The following is a 19616-nucleotide window of genomic DNA, read 5'->3' as shown; positions in this document are numbered from 1 at the left end:
AGTTGTATATGGACACAATACCTTTATTTTGTTTATTTTTTATGTGGTGCTGAGGATTGAACCCAGTGCCTCACACATACTAGATGAGTGCTCTACCACTGAGCCACAACCCCAGCCCCCACAGTTGCCCTTTATTAGGCAAATATCTCACTCAATTTTTCTGGTACTTAGACAAAAGTACAGATTGTGTACAGAATGGTTTTCTGGTTAGCTAGGACATTGTTAAAACCAATATTGCTTGCAATAAGTGGGCCATTCACTGAGTTTTTGAACCTGTGTGTTATACTGAAATTTTCGTTGTAATGATATTTTTCAATAAGATAGTTGGACTGCATCAATTTCCTTGGTGATGAAGAAAAGTTTCTTCTGATAGCATCTCTGATCCTTGAATTTTCTTGTTAGGGAATTTATGCAGCAATGCTGGATATCTATATGCCTGAAAGCCACTGTGTGTTGGGCAAGTCATATGTCACCTCAAAACCTGTTTTCTAATCTGTAAAATGGTAGTAAATTAAATAAGACAATGCATACAAATGCTTGGCACATGCCTGGCATTTTGCAATTGTTTGATATACATTGACTGTCTCATTGAGATTAAATGGCACTGGCATTTATCTGTGTTACATCATGAACATTATATCAAAACAATGAAAATAACATGAGGCAAAGAGTCTTCAGCCATAAAATCATATGTTTTCCACTAAAAGGGTAAAAAGACATATTGTTTTTCTTCACTATGTGGGACTCAAGTTCATTTTGTAATTCAGAATTTTCCAAAGCACCTTGAATATTATGAAACTTATACAGATCTTCCTTGGATCCCTGACTTCCAAACCTTACTGTAGCCTCAGGGTGAGGTATGAGCTATGTATATGTCACACCTCAGCAATATACACACACATATATGCTGTGGGAAGTCATCAGTCTTTTATCATTTACTATGTGACCTTAGGTGAGTTGTTCAACCTCTCTGGGCCTCTGTTTTCTCACCCCTGTGTTCAATGAGGTCATTATACCCAATCTTATAGGCTTATCATGAGGATTAAGTAAAATAATCCAGGTAAAACACTCAGATGGGCACATGATAAACTCTCAAGACATTTTAGCTGTTGACTTTACATCATTGTCTTCCATAGTTCACTTTGCACAGGAGATGGTTACTATGTACAGATCTCAGGGGCAGCAATGGGGAGCACTGGGCTGGGGAGTCATGATACTGGGACCTGCTGCCACTTCCACCTCTCCCTTACTTGAGGGATGCTGGCCAGGTTCCCTCTCTGGGTTCTGCTTTCTTCATCTCTGAATCAAGGGACTTAGACTTAATGACTGGCCCCCGTCAGGTCCCTGCCACTTCTGAGGTTCTGTGATTCATCTACACGCCTATCCAACACATTCAATTTCATTTCTGAGCTACGGCCAGGTTTGTTGTCACAGAAAGGCAGTGAGCGCATCCACACTGTCTGCACGGTTCCTTGAGCTAAGTGGCTTATCGAAAGACCGTTTAAAAAGAATGAGCAATGACTTTTGGAAATGGCTTGCCATGCTTGGATGGTTGACTGAATTCAATTTAAAAGAACAGACAGTTTAATTTATTGAAATAACCAGGGCTTTATTCTCCGTAAGATACCAAATAATCACTTTGACTGAATTCTTTTCAGCCACTTGTTCTGGTGCCACTCGAACCCGACATTTTCCATTTTGTTGCCCGGCTTGTGCGAAGCAACAGAGCCTGGACTCCCAGTGCTCTCTGCCTCATGAGGACAATTAATAATCACTGATTTACAATTAATGAACCTCTCCTATTTTGAAGGTACCACTATCAATTATGTAAGTGCTGCATAATTATGTCTGCATGTAATGATAAGTACCTAGTTTTTTTTAATCTTATTCTTTTTTTATTTTTGGTAATGGGAATTGAACCCAGGGGCATTTTACCACTGAGCCACATCCCTAGCCCTTTTAGTTTTTTATTTTGAGACAGGGTCTTGCTAAGTTGCTGAGTTGCTGGCCTTGAACTTGTGATCCTCCTGCTTCAGCCTTCCCAATAGCTGGGATTACAGGTGTGCACCACCTGGTGTAAATACATAGTTTTGAAGACAAATCACTCTTTCAAAGTACCGTATCTATTTCTGGGAGTTGGAATTCTGTTTGTATGGAGGACTCTTGTTTTCATCAAAGGTATCAGCTCCTTGGAGGCCAGGCAAATATAGTTGTCCAGACTTGCTAACATCACCTCCAGCCATGGGGCTGCCCTTTTGCTTTGGAACAGCTTGTTTTGCTTGTTTTAAAGATTGTTTTAACAGTTGCTCTATTATTAAACTAACAACACCTCTGTGGGAACAATACAGTAGAAATACAAAAAGAGGTCAAAGACTTTAGACTTTATTTAAGCAGCTGTAATTTCTCTGGACAATAAAAAGCGGTTGTTAAGGTTTCTAATGAGCAGCTGTAAGCCCTAAAGAAAATGAAAAATTTTAAATGTTAAAACAAGAAAGCATTTTCTCTTGGCTTAGCATTTCATTGCTTCCCCTCACCCTCCTTCTTTCCCTTTAAGCAAAAGACAAATCTTGCCTTTTGCAAGGGGCAAGATTTCCCAGAAAACCTTTACTAAGGTCTGAAAACTTAAGAGGGAGGTTGGGATGAGGGAAGGGAAGTGAGGAAGCTTATTGGTTAACTTATGTTACCCCTTTGGAAATTGGTTTCTTCATCTGTAAAATGGGGATAAAAACACATCATTGGGTTGTTATGTGGATTAAATGGGACAATAAATGCACAGCTTTGTTTTTATTTTTAGTACCAGGAATTGAACCCAGGGGCACTTACCACTGAGCTAAATCCCTCATCCCTAGTCCTTTTTATTTTTTATTTTGAGACAGAGTCTCACTTGCTGATGCTAGCCTCAAACTTGTGTTCCTCCTGTCTCAGTTTCCCTTAGTCTCTGGGATTGGAGGCATGTGTCACAGCACCCAGCTAATACAAGGCATTTAGAACACTGCATGGCACATAGTAACCCCTTGGTAGATGACTGCAGTGGTAGTGGTGGAGGTATGATGTGGTGGTCCTCAGGGGATGTGGAGGGGCATGCTTACATTTATAAAGCTGACATTCAGTTCCTTGGCTGTGTACCCTCTCTGGAGATTGCGTCGGGCATAAACATCATAGTCCCGGACAATTCTGGTGATGATATCTGATGTTGAGATGCCTTCTGTTCTCTGGGTTGGAACAAACATTCCTGTTCAAACAGGAGAGGAGATAAAACTAAGATTAGTTTGGTTGACTCATTTTGTTTCATGGTCCTCCTTTCCAGGACAAAGTTGGAACTCTTACTTTGTCAGGAAAGCCTTCAGGTCTGGCCCCAACTCTTCTAGCCTCAGTTCCAAACACTTGCCCCCTACCATAAGGCCTGTTTCCAGGTGCACCACACACTCATCTGGCTCCTGAGTTGACTCATGCCAAGCCCATCCTTTCTGCCTTGGATAACACTTCCCTGCCCATATCAACTACAGAGCTCCTCCTTATCCTGCATGGTCCAGCTTCAAAGTTCTACCTTTGGGAAGTCTTTTCTGATATTACCAGGCAGAATCTACAACATTTTAGACATAAACACATATTTTGATAACAAAGGGATTTTTAATATCTGACTCCACATAGAAACAGACGTTTTGAAGGCACAGATTGTGCCTTGTCTTTTAATCCCCAGCACTCAGCTCAGTGCCCCTGTGTCTAGCACGTGGAACTTGCTCCATAAATGCAAATCAAATGAGTAAGTGAGTGAAGAATAACTGAGTCAATGAATTAGTCACATCACAGCTACTCCTCCTCTTCCAAGGAAGTCTGTGTCATGTTATACTGAAGGAAAAGAAGAGAAAATATACTGTTTTTGTTATCTCTGTTCTAAGAACATGTCTGTGGGGTTCTGGATGATTTTATCCAAGAGTCTACTCTGCATGGCAGTTTTACCACTCAAAAGCTCTTTCATGTGGAATACACAGGACTGAGTAAAATAAACACAGAGGGTGCCAAGATGTAATAGTTCTATTAGAATTTCTTAAAGTCTTCAAAGATATGTTTGTGTATGCCAACCAATACAGGCTATAAAGAGGTCATAAATATTAATATAGAAGTGGATTCATGCTCAAAATTCTGTTGTCAACTGAAATAATATGTTGGCAACCGAGATCTTTCTACCCAATATCATTACAACCACTTAGAGACATCACACATGGGACAGCATGATAGAGCCCAGGGACAAAGGTAGCATGTCCTCAATTTACAGAATTGGGCAAGTCATTCAAACCCAAGGAAGGCAAGTTATTAACCTTAGTCTTCTTAACTGAGAGATGGGGTAGCTGGATACAGTGACTTGGGACTCATCTATGCCTTTTCTCTTGCCCTCGGTCCCCATATCTGGTCAATTTCCAATCACCAACCTATTTTTCAAAAAGTTTTCCTAATTCGCCCACCTTTTTCCTCTCTTATCCTTAATCAATCCAACACAATCTTGTTCAAATATCACAGCAAGAGCCTCAAAAGCAGTCTCCAGTGGTACCGTGTGTGTGTGTGTGTGTGTGTGTGTGTGTGTGTGTGTGTGTGTGAGAGAGAGAGAGAGAGAGAGAGAGAGAGAGAGAGAGAGGTGTGCAGGGGAATGAAACCCAGGGCCTCATGAAAACTAGACAAGTGCTCTATCACTAAGTGTCATCCCACTTCAACCCACATAACAAGATCTACAAGGTGATTTTTTTTTTCAGTACTGTGGATTGAACCCAGGGACACTTTGCCACTGATCTACATGCCCAGAATCTCACTAAATAGCTTAGGACCTCACTAAGTTCCTGAGACTGGCCTGGAATTTGCGATCCTCCTGCTTTTGCCTTCCAAGCCACTGGGATTATAGGTGTGCACCACCATGCCTGGCTCAGAGTGATCTTTCTAAATTGCTAAACCTGGCTTTGAACTTTGGATCCTCCTGCCTCAGCCTCCTGAGTTTTGGGGATTATAGGAGTGTGCCACTATGCCTGGCTCAGAGTGAGCTTTCAAAATCTGCCTGCTCAGATCCCTTTATTGGCTTTCCACTGTCCTCTGAATTTAGAGCCCAATCCTTAATTTGGTTCTGAAGCACCTTGCATGATCTCTTCTCTGTGCTTCTTTCTAGCCTCATCTCAGACCCTCTCCCCTTTACTCCCTAAAGTAAGACTCCTGTGCTGCAGATCTGCAGATTTTTTTCTTGTTGTATTCTAAGGAGCTGGGAAATACACTGTGCCTGCCTTGGCCCAGCCATACTGAACTTTAGTGTTCTGAAAATGTTGGCTCTCCTCTGCTAACTCAGTCAGAAACACAATCTATCTGGTTAACTCTTGGTCATTCTTTGGGTTTCAGTCTGGTGTCACTTCCTCAAGGAAATCCCTCAAGCACAGACCAGGACTTTTTGTTTGTTATTCCCTCCCATATGCCATTGCTCTTTGCCTTCAAATACTGCAAGATTTTTATAGAACAACTTTTTCAGTAACTGTTTCCTCCACCTGCCTATAAGATACATGAGAGAAGAAACTCTTCTATGTTCTTAGCACTGGGTGACAAGCAGACACTATAGGAACACTGTTGAATGAATGACTAGATGAATATTGATCCCTCAATGACCTGGTTCATCCTGAATTTTTCAGTCTTCTAAACCCAACTAGGATGTCCCTTCTGAAACTTTCTTTTGATGTCATCTACTAGTGGTGCTGCTGATGTTAGGGACGGAACATTCAGTTTTTCATGTTCTGTGACTCAGAGGACTGAGTTAAGGTTTGCCACCAGGTGAAAAACTGTTTTATCACCCTCTAGGAGAGTTGAATCAAAAACAGAAAAATAAATGGAAGGCAGAGGGTGCAAATATCTAAACACATGGACATATATAGCACTGAAACTGACCCAAATGTGTAGGGTGCTCTGGTGAGTGGAGGAACCCTGAGTAGTCTCAAGCTGGTGTCGGGGGGTAGGTGCTGGAACAACATCCCCACCTTGGTGGGAGCAGTGGAAAGCTTTCTCGTGAGAAATTCATTTCATCTTTTAGCAGGTAGATATTTCTCCCATACTCTAGTCTGCTGTGATGTTAAGAGGACTCTAGCTATGAACAGATTTTAGAAAGTCATTTAGCTCACCCTTTCTTTGAAGCCAGAGGGTGAAGTGTCTGTGGTTGAGTAACTGAAAGTAGGTTTGGGGTTGGGGAGAGATTTGCTTTGGCTGGTTAAGGGGTAGGTCTCTGAAAGAAGCCAAGCCCTCTGCTGACATAATGAGGCACCCGGCTTCCTCCAAATCCTAATTATTGCTCTTCTAAAAATATTCAGTAATGAGCATGATCAGAGAACCTTTTTTATCATGCTTTTCAGAACTGCAGCATTTGGTTATGGAGCTATTTTAAGAAGCAGCAAAGCACATGTTAATGAAGGAAACTTTCAACAGTAGTAGGCAATATTAGAATGATGATGAGTAATGTGGACTTTACAGTCTATTTCAGCTCCATCGTTTCACCCAGCCTTTGCTAGAAGTTTTTGACTTGTAGCTCTGACAAGCAGAGCAGAGTGTTGTAAAGCTTAATTCATGTTCTTGATATCTCTGGCTTCATTTAAAGTGATTTTTTACTCTCAAAACAAGCCACAATTAGAGTGTAAAAGTCAAATGTGGATGCTCAGACCCTTTCTGAGCATCTTTATCCACAATGAACTCTGGTCTTCTCTACCTAGGCCCCAAATAGATCTTTACTGTGACTTTCCCTCCTGGTGAGAAATCAGCAGATCAGATTAATGGACCAGAAGGAAGAGTCCTCATGTACGTGACAAGTCATACAGAATCTTAGGCCTCAGAACAAGTAAAATACCACTTGACTATTTAATATGGAAAAGGAATTGTGGTGGATTAAAAAATGGCCATAATTCCCTTTCCTTCCCTGGAATTTGGGTTGGCTCAGGTGACTTGCTTGTACTGTATAGAAAGGGACATGATGCTGTGTGATTTCCAGTGGTAGGTCAGAAGGAGTCTTGTGGCTTCTATCCAGATTGCTCATGCTCTAGATAGTTCCTCCCAGTTTACCATGCTGTGAGAAGCCCAAGCAACATTGAGAGACCAAGTTTAGGTACTCCAATGACAAACATGACTGAGCTTCCTGTTGACCAGTATCCAAGGCCAGCCATGTAAGTGTGCAAGCTGGGAGCCCCAGCCCAATAGCTTTCCAGAGGACTGTAGCCCCTACCAACATCAGATTACAACTATGTGAGAGGCCCAAGCAAGAAGTACCCATCTGAGCCTCTGTTAAAATCCTGCCCACAAAATCAAGAGAAAAATAAAGTGACTCTTTCAAGCCATTAAATTTGGGACTCATGTTGTTACTCAACAATAGAGATGCTGGATTGCTAGAGTTAGAAAAGTGTTGGACTTGTTCCAATACCCAATTGGAACTCGGCATTGATTTTATTCCCTAAAATCAGAAAAGCAACTTATTTTTCACTCACTAGAGGTCACTCACTGCAAAAGAAAATCAGCACCTAATGCTTGTTCCTACATTGCAAGGTAGCTGAGTAATCCCAGGAAACAAGTGATTCAGTTAGCCTTGGGGGATATGTGGCTGGACCCTAATTGCTCATCTAGATCCATGGGGCTCTAAATAAGGTCTATGGATCTGCAGCATTTAGCAACCTGTGAGCTCATTAAAAATGGGAATTTCAGGCCCCATTAGACCTCCTGAATCCAAATCTGAATTTTCACAAGATCCTGTAGATGATGTGTAGGCATCTTTAAGTTTGAAAAAACAGAGGTCCTTATGGTAATTTTAGGGAAGGGGCAGGTGACTCACTGCTCAGATCTTATGAAGACTTAAAAAAAAGTCTTCAATCACCCCATGTCATAAAATCCATCTTCATGTAACTGGCCATTTCTTTTCCCCTTCTTCCCATACTGTGTTTCCTGGCTTCTCGGAAGCCTTCCAAGTTTGAAGTGTAAAGAATTTCCTTTTTTCAGAACTCCTTACAAATAAGATTGGGATTTAAGAATGTCAGTGCTCACATTTCTATCCAATGTTCCTGAACCCTGAGAAGCCATTACTAAGAGGATGGTACAAGCCTGACTATCATCCCTGCTGGGAATGGCATGGAACTTCCCTAATTGGCCCCAGACAAGTGGGAATAAGCCAGAACACCATTGTGGAGAATCAGTACTTTCTATATAACAGAATAATTCCCTGAACTATTTATCCAGTGTCATTTTCACTTCTAGCATCATGTCTGTTCTGAGGCGCTGTTCCCACTGATACTAAGACCTCCATCATTTCAATAGGAGGTACATATAGCTGAGATTACAAGAGAACGTGTTAAACCTTTGACTTCTAACACAGGCTGTTTTTAAGGCTCACTGGAAAAAGAAGAGTTAATAAAGGCAAGCATGAAAATATTTTTCTAAATCTCAAAGATGTCCCTGGAATTATTAAGAACCAGAGGCTGAGCAGACTCAGTCTACAGAATGTTTGACCATAAGCCCTGGAATGGGAAAGTCATGAAATTAACACAGGGATGGTTTTGCCCATTTTATGATTTTAATGTGATGAGCTGTTAAAATTGAGCCTCAGACCTGAGGCTGAGTACTTTGGTGCTCAGGTTAATTCTTTTTTTTTTAATACCTTTATTTTTTATTTATTTATATGCAGTGCTGAGAATCAAACCCAGTGCCTTACACATGCTAGGCAAGTTCTCTACCACTGAGCCACAATACCAGGCCTGGTTAACTCTTATATAAATGTCTTAATAGTGTCTGTGCCATGACTGAGCCTTAGCACATGTCAACAGAGGCTTGTAGAAGTTGCTTGGGAGACACCTGACATTCCAGTGCCCTGTATATCTATGCTGTAGTCCTAGGGCAGATGTCTCTTCTAACACCTGATTATTTGGTGTGGTGGACAGATGATCACAGGGGGATGCCTCACCTGCTTCCTTTATATGCTTGTAAACATCATCAGAACCAGCAGAAGAATATGGAATGTCATCATGAGCCACAAAGTCAATCTGTTGGAAAGAAGAGTGACATCACCAATAGAATGGATGTTCATGTCTGAAGATTCAAAAAGAACTAGTGCCTCCAAAACACATTTTTTTAAAAAAATTAGAGCTTTATGGTTATACATAGTAGTTGGGTTCATCTCAACAAACTCACACATGCATGGAAATTGATTTCAGTTCATGATCATTCCTTTTCCTCCCTTCCTCCCATCCTCCCTCCCCTTTCCTAGTCTTCTTCTTCTATTAGACTTCCTTTCACTTGTCTATTAATTTTTTAAATGCCTTTTTGAAATAGGGCAATCATATGTTACATTTATAGCACAGATCTGAATCCTTGACTAAAAGGTATTTACAACTGTCTCCATTTCCAAGAGATAACCGGAACTGGAAGAATAAATATTTGGTTCCTCTCCTTTGATGACAATAGGTTTCTACCTTTGACAATAAGTTTTCTTGATCTTTTTTTTTTTTTGCCTTTAAACTTTCTCCTTCAGAGAACTCATCCATTTCTCAGACTTTTCTTGCTATGAAAAGGAACCTAAGTCTCCATTTTCTGTCCCAATGAGATAATAGTCCCTCATACTTAGGTCATATTTTATATCATGAAAATGAACTTGTCTGTTTTTTCATTTGATCCTCCTAACTTTGTGAAGTGAGTAGTGCATATAGTACTACTTAAGTTAGGACATAAGGTGCTGAAATGAGATAACTTCTTAGATATGCCCAAAGTCACATAGCTGATTGGTGGTTTAGAAATGGGAATGGGCACCTGGGGAACCAGGCCAGGCTTTCTTAACTCTTACTGAGGCCTTCTTCTCTTTTATCATTTCTTGCTGTCACTTTAAAATCAACCTGTTCTGAATTAAATTCATCTTCCTGAAAACTGGGCCCACTTCCAATGGCACCTCCTTTGTCTATTTTCCTAGACCAAAATCTTGGAATTGACCTTCTTTCCCTACTTCCTTCACTTTCCATAGCACATAGGCCACAGGTTCCATTGGTGTGTGTGCGCACGCACATGCACTCATGGGCTTGTGCCCATCACTTCCTCTCCATTGATACTATAACAAATCCAGGCCCCTGTCACCTGGATTACTGACACCAACTTGTATCGGGACCTCCTCATTGTAGTTACAAGAGGTGTCATCCTTAAACAAAATTTCTTTCTGGTCTTCTTCAGAATGCCTGCTAATTTTCACCCCTGTTTTCTATTATATCAAGTAAACTCTTGGCACAGCTTTCAAAGCCTTTCACTCAATTTTGAGAGGTAGTTTTGTGTAGCAGTTTAATTTGCTGGGGTATGAGTCTCATCCTACCACTTGCTAGCTACACAACTCCAAAGTTGGTGGGAAGGATTCCATCAGTATTTCTCAACATCAGTACTAGTGACATTGGGGACTGGATAACTTTTTGGTGTGGGAGATTGTCTTGTAAGTTGGAGGATGCTTAGCAGCATCCCACGCCTTTATCCACTAGATGCCAGTAGCACCCTCTAGCTAAAACAACCAAAACTGTTTCCAGACATTGTCATATGGAGAATCACTGGATTAAATGACATAAATATATAATCATTCCTAAAAATAATTACTGGCACGTAGTAAGGACTTAATAAATTATTATTAATTATATTCTCAGTACTCAAGCTTATTTCTTCCTCTCCAGTGTATACTAATAATAACTTCTTAGGATAGTCGTGAGATTGAATTTGATTCATATAATAACAAAGTCTTTAGCAGAGTGCTGGGCACAAGGTAAATAAATGGCAGCCATCATTATCATTATTACTATCTCCTATAATGCCTATCACTGTTGAATATACAATAGCTGCTTAGTAAAAATGTTAGTGATTACTGGAAGTAAATCATATTGTAGTTTTTCCCTTTTCTTTTCATTCTCACTAGAAAATTGTCTCCTTTGCTATTACCCATGCACATTTATCACTGTTCTCTATTCTCTTCTGCATTGTGAATTTAAAAATAGAAAAGAAAATTCTTAGAACAGCTTAATCTTATTTTTTTGTACTGCTTATGAGAGGAAAGAATAGCTCCTAATGTGGGGCTGGTAGGGAGATGCAAAGCACATAATTTGATGCAGATCAAAAGAATTTCTCATGTTTTCAACTAATAAAAATCTTATGTCAGTAGGAATCTTAGGGTCACAAAATCAGAAATAGAAAGTTCTTTCCTTAAAGGCTGGCCCCTGAGTTGGATAAGATGTGTGTTCATTTGTTCCATATAAAAGGATGCCTGTGAATGTGCAAGCAATAATGATGGCAGTCATGGTGATTATGATGACATCCTTGCAGCTCTTGCTATAGAGCAGCCAGTCTTCCAAGTGTTTGACTTACTTACATTACCTCATGAAGTTCTCAATAAGGGCCCCATGAAGAAGATACCAATGTCATCCCATTTTACAGAAAAGGTAAGAGAGTAGTGCAGTTAAATATCTTGCTCAAGGTTCCACAAATAGAAGAAGACAGAGGCAGCATTTGGACCTGGGTAGTCTAGTTCTAGCATCTATAAGACAGCAGTCCCCAGGATCAGGCAGAAGAGAAGTGCTATAGCAAGTGACACCACATGACAGCTCCCAAAGTTACCTCTTTTAGAAATTGGAAGTGTTTGGGGGCATTCTGTAGCATCTGCTGCAGAACCAGACTTCCTAATCTTACTATTTAGAGAATATGGGAGAATGAGAAGTACCTTGTGTTTTTCCAGAAACTCTGGTGTGAGAGTCCATGGAGCATCTCTGATGACTTCGTCCACATAACGACAGTGTCTGAGAGCTTCATACCTTTCTGCTTCATTCATCACAGTGAAACCTTTGAATTTGTGGGTGAGATCATCACTGCAAACTGAAACAGTCAAACGTATTAAATACTGTTACCAGGTGCCCTGGTGCAAACATTGCTTCGTGGGCAAGAATAAAGGAGCATAGGCTGACTAGGTGCTTGGCATAATTGAACACAGCCTTTTACAGGAACAAAGGATGAGGAGAGTGAAGAAAACCTAAACCCACTGGGAAATAAGAATTTCATTTTAGTGCTAATTACAACTGCATTCTCCACTGAGGCTTTTGTAAAAAGTATTCTCCACCTACCCAATGTGACTTTCATATATTTTTCTCTCTCTATCCCACCCTTCAGTGAAAATTACTATTCGGAAATAAAATGACCAGATGAACAGAGAAAGCAGAGAGAAGTCAAGAAGCCTGAATTATTGAAGGTTTGACCAATCAGTTCAAATTATTTTGCTAGATCATTCATATTTAAGTAACCCAAGTGTCAACCCCCTCACACCCTGCAACACACTTCTGTTCCCTGGATCAAAGTCCACTCACTACACATCAGCCTATACAAAGTCATAAAATAGAAGGTCTGATCTAACAGAGTTCACCCTTCCCATATCACTTATCTATTCTAGATCTCAGGTTCCTGAACCCGCAAATGAGGGTAGTAATATATTTACTATCAACCTCAGGAAAGATTTTTTTGATGGTTTACATAAATGTGTTTTTAAAAAATATTTTTTAGTTGTCAATGGACCTTTATTTTATTTATTTATATGCAGTGTAAATTGAATTGAACCCAGTGCTTTACACATGCTAGTCAAGCACGCTAGCACTGAGCCACCATCCCAGCCCCCATAGATGTGTTTTGAAATACCTTAAAAAGTGAAATATATTTTCACTATCCCTATCTTTTGTTTGGTCAAGGAAGATGAGATTACAGGCATACGCCATGGTGCCCAGCAAAATTCTCTAATTTTAAGTTCACAGGAAGTGGTTTACAAAGAAGAATATGATCATTTTCCTGGGATCAAATCCTGTTTCATGCCTAGAACCAGATCTGGCCACCAAGTGAGTACACAATCCACATTCACATTCAGCATCCTTGGAAACCCTCCTTTTGTAGCCCCTTCCTACACTCCACATCCAAACCATCAGCAAAATTACTGGATGTGCCTGAGAAAGCAAAGACGTTGATTAAAGGGTACAAAGTTTTAGTTAGACTGGAGGAATAAGTTTTATTGATCTAGTGGAGTGCATTGTGACCACAGTTAATAATAATAATGTATTATATATTTTTAAATGGCTAAAATAGATTTTTAACATTCTCACCACAAAGAAGATAAATTGGTGAAGTAATATGTATGTTAATTAGCTTGATTGAATACTCCTCTAATGATTGAAATACCGTATTGTACTCCATAAATATATATAATGATTTTCTGTCAATGATAGTCATGTGTTTCTTAATGACAGGGAAAAGTTCTGAGAAATGCATCATTAGTTGACTTCATTGTTGTATGAAGATAATAGAGTGTACTCACACAGACGTAGATGGTATAGTAGGGACATCAATTAATATAGTCTCTTGATGCAATCAAGAGACACAGTAAATATTAGATGAATGAGGCTGCTGCTAGCTTAACCCAACATACTATTTAAGTAAACTTTTAAAAAATAAGTATACTCTAAATTACCAATAAAAAGTATAATATCATAAACACATAAACCAGAAGAATAGTTGTCCTTTATTGCTGTGACCCCTCGCCAGCAAGGAGGACATGACACAGGATTCTTCTTTTAGCAGTTTATTCAGGCCTTTAATTATGTGTCTCTGGAAGCTTCTTTCTCTAACCCGCACCCCTCAGCCTAATAAAGCATACCAAGCCCCAATGCAAAGCCGCCACGTGGATCTTTCTCATAGGGTGTTTTACAGCTATGTGCCAACTCTCCCAAAATAAGGAGTTGTTTATCACAGGCCACGGCGCTTATCAGCGCCATCTTGTAATGGCGACCACGGTCTGCTGACACGGCTCACCACACTTTATCATTATTAGTATTATATACTGTACATAATTATATGTGCTATATTTATGCTTTTTGACACAGGGTCTCAATATGTTGCCAAGACTGGCCTCAAATTCTCCATCCTCCTGCCTCAGCCTACCAAATATCTGCAACTACAGGTGCACACCACCATGCCTGGTTCATATTATATTTTTATATGAGTGGTGGAGCAGTAGGTTTATTTATACGGCAGCACCATAAACAGGTGAGTAATGTGTTACACTGTCACATTCTAATGGCTAAAACATCACTAGGCAATAGGAATTTTTCAACTCCATTTAAAATCTCATGGGATTACCTTTGTATACATGGTCCATTGTTGAATGAAATTTCCTGATGTGGTACATGAGTTAAAAAATAATTTTTAAAAGTTCACTTGGAGGGCTGGGGTTGTGGCTTAGTGGGAGAGCACTCGCCTAGCATATGTGAGGCCCTGGGTTCAATCCTCAGCACCACATAAAAAATGAATAAATAAAATAAAGGTATTGTGTCCAACTACAACTAAAAAAAAATAAAGTACACCCAGAATCCAAGCTCTGCTCCCCACCTCCATTGCTCCCATTGTGACCCACTCACTTTTATGGATTACTACCGTGGCCTCCTAAATGATTCCAGTCTTGCTCACCCCCAATACCCTATTCTCATCCAGAAAGAGCTCATTAAAACCTGCCAGATTAAGTCCTTCCAGACTCAGAACCCTTTCCATCCCTCTCAGAGTAAAAGCCAAAGTCTTCCAATGGCTTACAGACCTTTACAAGATCCAGACCTCTGCCCACTCCTTCCCTCTCTGACTCGTCTCCTATTGCATCCCAGCCTCAGCCTCCTCACTGTTTTCTCAAGCTACTGTGATCCTCTTCCTCAGGGCAGGGTTTTGCACTTCCTATTTCCCAAACCTGTTTTTTTGCACTTCCTGTTCCCAAACAACAGTTGTGCTTCAAATCCCATAGGATTCACTCTCTTTCCTCCCTCAAATCTTCCTCTGGCATCCTATTTATTCTGAGTTACAATCAAATTACTTCCTGCCATCGCACTGGCAGTCATACAACTGTCTTATTTAATTTTATTGTTGGTGTTTCCCTACGAAAATGTAAGCTCCCTGGGGGGCAGGAACTTGCAGCCATTTCATTTTCTGATGAACAGTACCTGGCCTCTAGTAGGCTCTTAACAAATACTTGGTGAATGAATTAATGGTGCCTGATGCATATAGATGCTCAATAAATGTTGATTATTATTTTAAATAATAGATGTATAGTTATCTGCAGGTACATTTCAACTACATACATGCAAATAAGAGACTAATGGATCTCTGAATATACATACACACATGTATTCAGAGATATAAAATATCTCAGAAAATATTTATAGGTGATACATTAGTTAAATATCTTCTGAGATATTTTTATTGTAGCAGTTTACATTACCAAAACAACACCAACAATATGGCTGGCTCAAAAACTTTGATGAGTATCAGAATCACTTAAAGAGCTGGTTAAATACAAATGTGTGTGGGTTTTGCTCTTTGACAATTTGATTGAGTTGGTCTATAGTGGGGCCCAAGCAGCTCTGTTTTTGACAAACTTCAGGAATGATACTGATGTTCACAATATGTGAAAACCCCTAATGAATATTATGAACAACTTAAGTAAAACGACCTGTCTGTTTTTGAATCATCCATCATGCCCAGAAGCAGGAGGTGATGGATGAGGCTAGGTAGCAGGGTCATATATTACTACATATTGATTCACTGATTATATCATTGACTCCCAAAATAGGAATTATTGGTAGGATATCCTATACAATTTTTAAAAACTGATCTAGATGTTCTTTTGGGGCTTTCTTAAAATACTACATCAAGAATCATACTGAGGGCCTGCAGTTCTAGCTCAGTAGTAGAGAGCTTGCCTGGCAAGTGTGAGGCACTGGATTTGATCCTTAGCAGCACATAAAAGTAAATAAATAAAATAAAGGTATTGCATCCATCTACAACAACAAAAAAATTTTAAAAAGAATCATACTGAGTGGAAAGGGATTTCAGATCCATCAATATTCTATCTCAAACAACACAAAACTAGGCTGGATGGTATCTTTCTCCCTTTTTGAATCTGCACCTGAGCAATTTAGTGTAACTTCTGAATGACCAAGATAATGGCCTCCTGATAGATCACAAAGAAAACAAACATCCTGTTTACGCCAATACAGGGCTCTATTTTCATATCCCAGGAGTGACCTCAAGAAGCAGCTGAACATGCTGACCAGTTATTGTCTAAACATTAATTACACCCAAAGCAGCACTGTTGTGCTTGAGTCTTGGCAAATGCACTCTGACAACCAGATGGAGAACTGTGAGCAGTGGTATTCCATGGATGAATTCATTGAGCTCTCTGGGAGCTCATGCTGCAACTAACCTATCCTGGCAGCTCACTGCGCTCAAAATGAAATACCCTGCAGGAAAGAAAAAATAGCATAGAGATTGAACTTTAGAACCCAACAGATTTGGATTCCAATCCCAGCTCTGCTACTTACTACTTGCAAAGTTATTCAAACTCTCCAAGCCTCAGTTGCTTAATCTTTAAATATGGTGAAGTTTTGAGAATTAAATTTGATAATCCACATGAGCAGAAAGTAATGCTCAATGACGTTAGCCATTTATTAACAGTAGCAGTAATGCAGGATCATTTATGGGAATATTCCTTTGGGTTTTGTGGTCTGTCTTTTCCCTGCCCAACTCCATGTAGGTGTTCAGGCCTCTTGGTACAAACTCCCTTGCAGAAGTTGTAAAGTTCAAGTTGCTGGTAGACAGCCTGTCTTCTTGGCAGCTGTTTTTACAAAGCAAGAGCTCCTTGGGGGAATTCTATAAGGAAGAACACAATGAGAGAGAAGATTCCTCCAAATTGGGAGGAAAAGATCAATTGACTGTGGATTCTACAAGCAGAAGGGGCCAGTGGCAGAGCCTCAAGAGGAATGAGGACATGAGGCCCTAAGCACAGGAGCACCCACCTGGGCATAGACCACAGTTGCCTCACTTGCAATGGATCTGCTTTCTGCTAGTAATTATGTGGGCTTGGACAATGAGGACAGTGAAAAAAAATGTCACTGAGTTGAAGACTAGAAGCTCTTCTCCTGGTTTGTTTTGCAAATATTTTGGACACTTGTTGACTCTGGGGAAGTCAAAAGAACCCAATAAAAACTGCGATTGAGTTTCTCACCAGTCATGCAAATGAAATCTGAGAATTTTTTTAACTGTTTTTTTGTTTGTTTGTTTGCAATACAGGGGTTCAAGCCCAGGGCCTCCTCCATGCTAAGCAGGTGGTCTACCCCTGAGCTACGCCCCCAGCTGTAGAGGAATATTTCATTTCAATTAAAATTCAATGAAGTATAAATACAAGCTTGTGGAGTAATATTTACATCAACTATAGTAGCAGTAGTAATATATTTATTGATTTCATTTTTATTCCCCTCCTATGATGCAGAGGTAGATGTTTAGTGACTCTCATCTTTTAAAAATATTTTTAGGGAAAAAATTCTGCTATAAATTGTAATTTCTTTCTGTTTTCAAATGACATGAAATTTTAAATTAAAATGAAGAAAAAAGTGCTTTACAAGTGAATCGTTTCAATTCATTAAAATAATGCTAACAAGGTAAGCTTGCACAGAAAAAATTCAAATAATTACTATCTATATGCTCAAGAAATTATATATGCAGGTAATATAATCATACTGTGAAATCATGACAGTTGTGGTGTCTACTCCTGCCTAAGGCTGAGAAGTAGACTACAGTACCTCCAGTTATCCCAGTTTCCTATCTTTTAATAAATTGTTTCTGGTAAATACTAAGTATTGGCACCAAATACCTGTCCATGTACTTGCCCCAACCAGAGTAGCTTCACAGGGTAAAGCCTTCACTTTACGCAGAATTCCTAAAAAGAACCTACCTGTAGATGTAAGGGGGACTACAATTGACATGAGAATCTCTTTTAACTCACCATAAGCATTTTTATTTGTTAACTACACACATAATATCAAGAGCCAGCCTTTCAACGGATGACACAGAATACCTATTCTTCAAGGGCCCCTCTGAATGTCCTCAGTATAGAATTGTCTGCCATTAAGTTGGTTTGTGATAATCCAAAAAGATAATCTAAGGCCAAAGTTCCCTCAAACTAGAGTACACATACCTTCAGGGGTATGTAAAAACTTTTCAGGAGGGATCCAAACACAGTTTTAAAGGAATCAGTGTCTGGAACCTCAATATCTAATAGCACCCTTTCCTAAAATTAATGAGTCTGAAAAAGTCTCTGTATCCAAAACCACCCTTACCTTACTTAAAAGAGAGGTGCCTTACTCTTAAAGGAGAGGTACCATCTAAACCTTACTATGTTACATTTCAAGTGGTAAGAGGTTTCACCCTCAGGCCAAACCAAATAGAAACCCCATTTAATGACTCTTTGAAGTGCCACAAACCTATAAAAGCTTCCTCTCTTTCCCTGTCATATACGTACTTCTGTTACAGGTGAAATTTGGTGTTAGAAACTGAATGTAGTAGAATAGAGAATAATGCAAATTTTGACCTAACAACTTTGCTTCCTTTTCTCCCAACTATTACCAGAAAACACATGGATCTTTAGGGATAAGGCCTAGGAGGAATTCAAAGCAAACGGAGCACTGGAAAGAAATATTGAATGCTAAAAATGGCTTTTTCATGTAGTTAAGGGTAAGCATTTTTCCAGCTATTCTCAACACTCATATTGAATCCTAAAAATGGCTTTTCTCTTGTAGTTAAGAGTAAGCATTTTTTCCAGCTATTCACTTCAAAATCACTTTAATAAGCCAAAGCTGTATAAGCTGGTACTGCTGCTTCTCGGAAATGTAACTGGAATATTTTCTGGAATTATCAAATTTTTAAAGATATACTGGAATAAATGTCTGAACAAAACATTAGCATGATTTTTCCAGATTCCATATGCATTATTTAAAAAGTAAGTTAAAAACCTACTTTATAAATTCACATTATAAAATATTCCATTTACAGATAATTCTTATTCTATTTTATCTTCTAAAATGTTTATTTTCTGCCTCCTTATAATAAAAAATAAAATTACATACTCCCAGAGCAATTACTTTTAGTAGGTTTTTTCCTTTCCATCTTTAAATACATAGGAAAATTTTAATCATGATATCTAACAAAGATAATTATTTTTATTTTTATATTTGATTTTATGTAATTATTCCCCAAAGCCAAACACTAGAATTTACTACACATACATACCAATGATTAGAGAAGGAATAACATAACTTTTAAAAATTGTGTTTCTCTTCTTATTAATGCCATCTAATTTTATCTATAAATTACATTGTATCACTACAAATTAAGTACATTGATTTATTGTATTGTTTATAATTTATTATATTAGATCTACATTATTTTATTCTTAACATTCTCTTTTATATAATCCATTCTATAATTATTTCTCAGTGGTTTTTATAAAGCCTCTTGAAATGCATTAATACATTTGATTTAAAAGGACATTTTCTTGGTTCCTAGTAGTTTTGAATGTAAGGACTAGTTTTGCCAATTAGGTTAGAAAATAAGCTCTGAATATTTAGTAAGCTAAAACTGCAGCCCCAAAGTTTTCCCTTTTAGTTTTGCTTTGAGACAGGGTCTCACTAAGTTGCTCAGGCTGGCCTGGAACTTGCAATCTACCTGTCTCAGCCTCCTGAATAGCTGGGATTATAGGCATG

The 19616-nt window shown here is 39.1% G+C and overlaps 1 protein-coding gene across 5 annotated transcripts in view; it reads right to left on the bottom strand.

The window, feature by feature from the left end:
* Pcyt1b (phosphate cytidylyltransferase 1B, choline) overlaps positions 1–19616 on the bottom strand; it is a 93618-nt gene that overhangs the window by 16184 nt on the left and 57818 nt on the right. For all 5 annotated transcript variants that reach the window (XM_021732875.3, XM_005334793.4, XM_040271287.2 and 2 more), the window contains 3 exons: positions 11726–11877; positions 8954–9032; positions 3090–3232 (listed from right to left, as the gene is read on the bottom strand). In XM_021732875.3, the coding sequence (XP_021588550.1) occupies positions 3090–3232; positions 8954–9032; positions 11726–11877 (374 nt within the window). The remainder of the gene's footprint in view (positions 1–3089; positions 3233–8953; positions 9033–11725; positions 11878–19616) is intronic.

Source organism: Ictidomys tridecemlineatus, chromosome X (assembly GCF_052094955.1).
Source record: "Ictidomys tridecemlineatus isolate mIctTri1 chromosome X, mIctTri1.hap1, whole genome shotgun sequence".
NCBI lineage: Eukaryota > Metazoa > Chordata > Mammalia > Rodentia > Sciuridae > Ictidomys > Ictidomys tridecemlineatus.
Note: the sequence above shows the minus strand (reverse complement) of the source record. Positions and strands in the feature narration are given on the sequence as shown.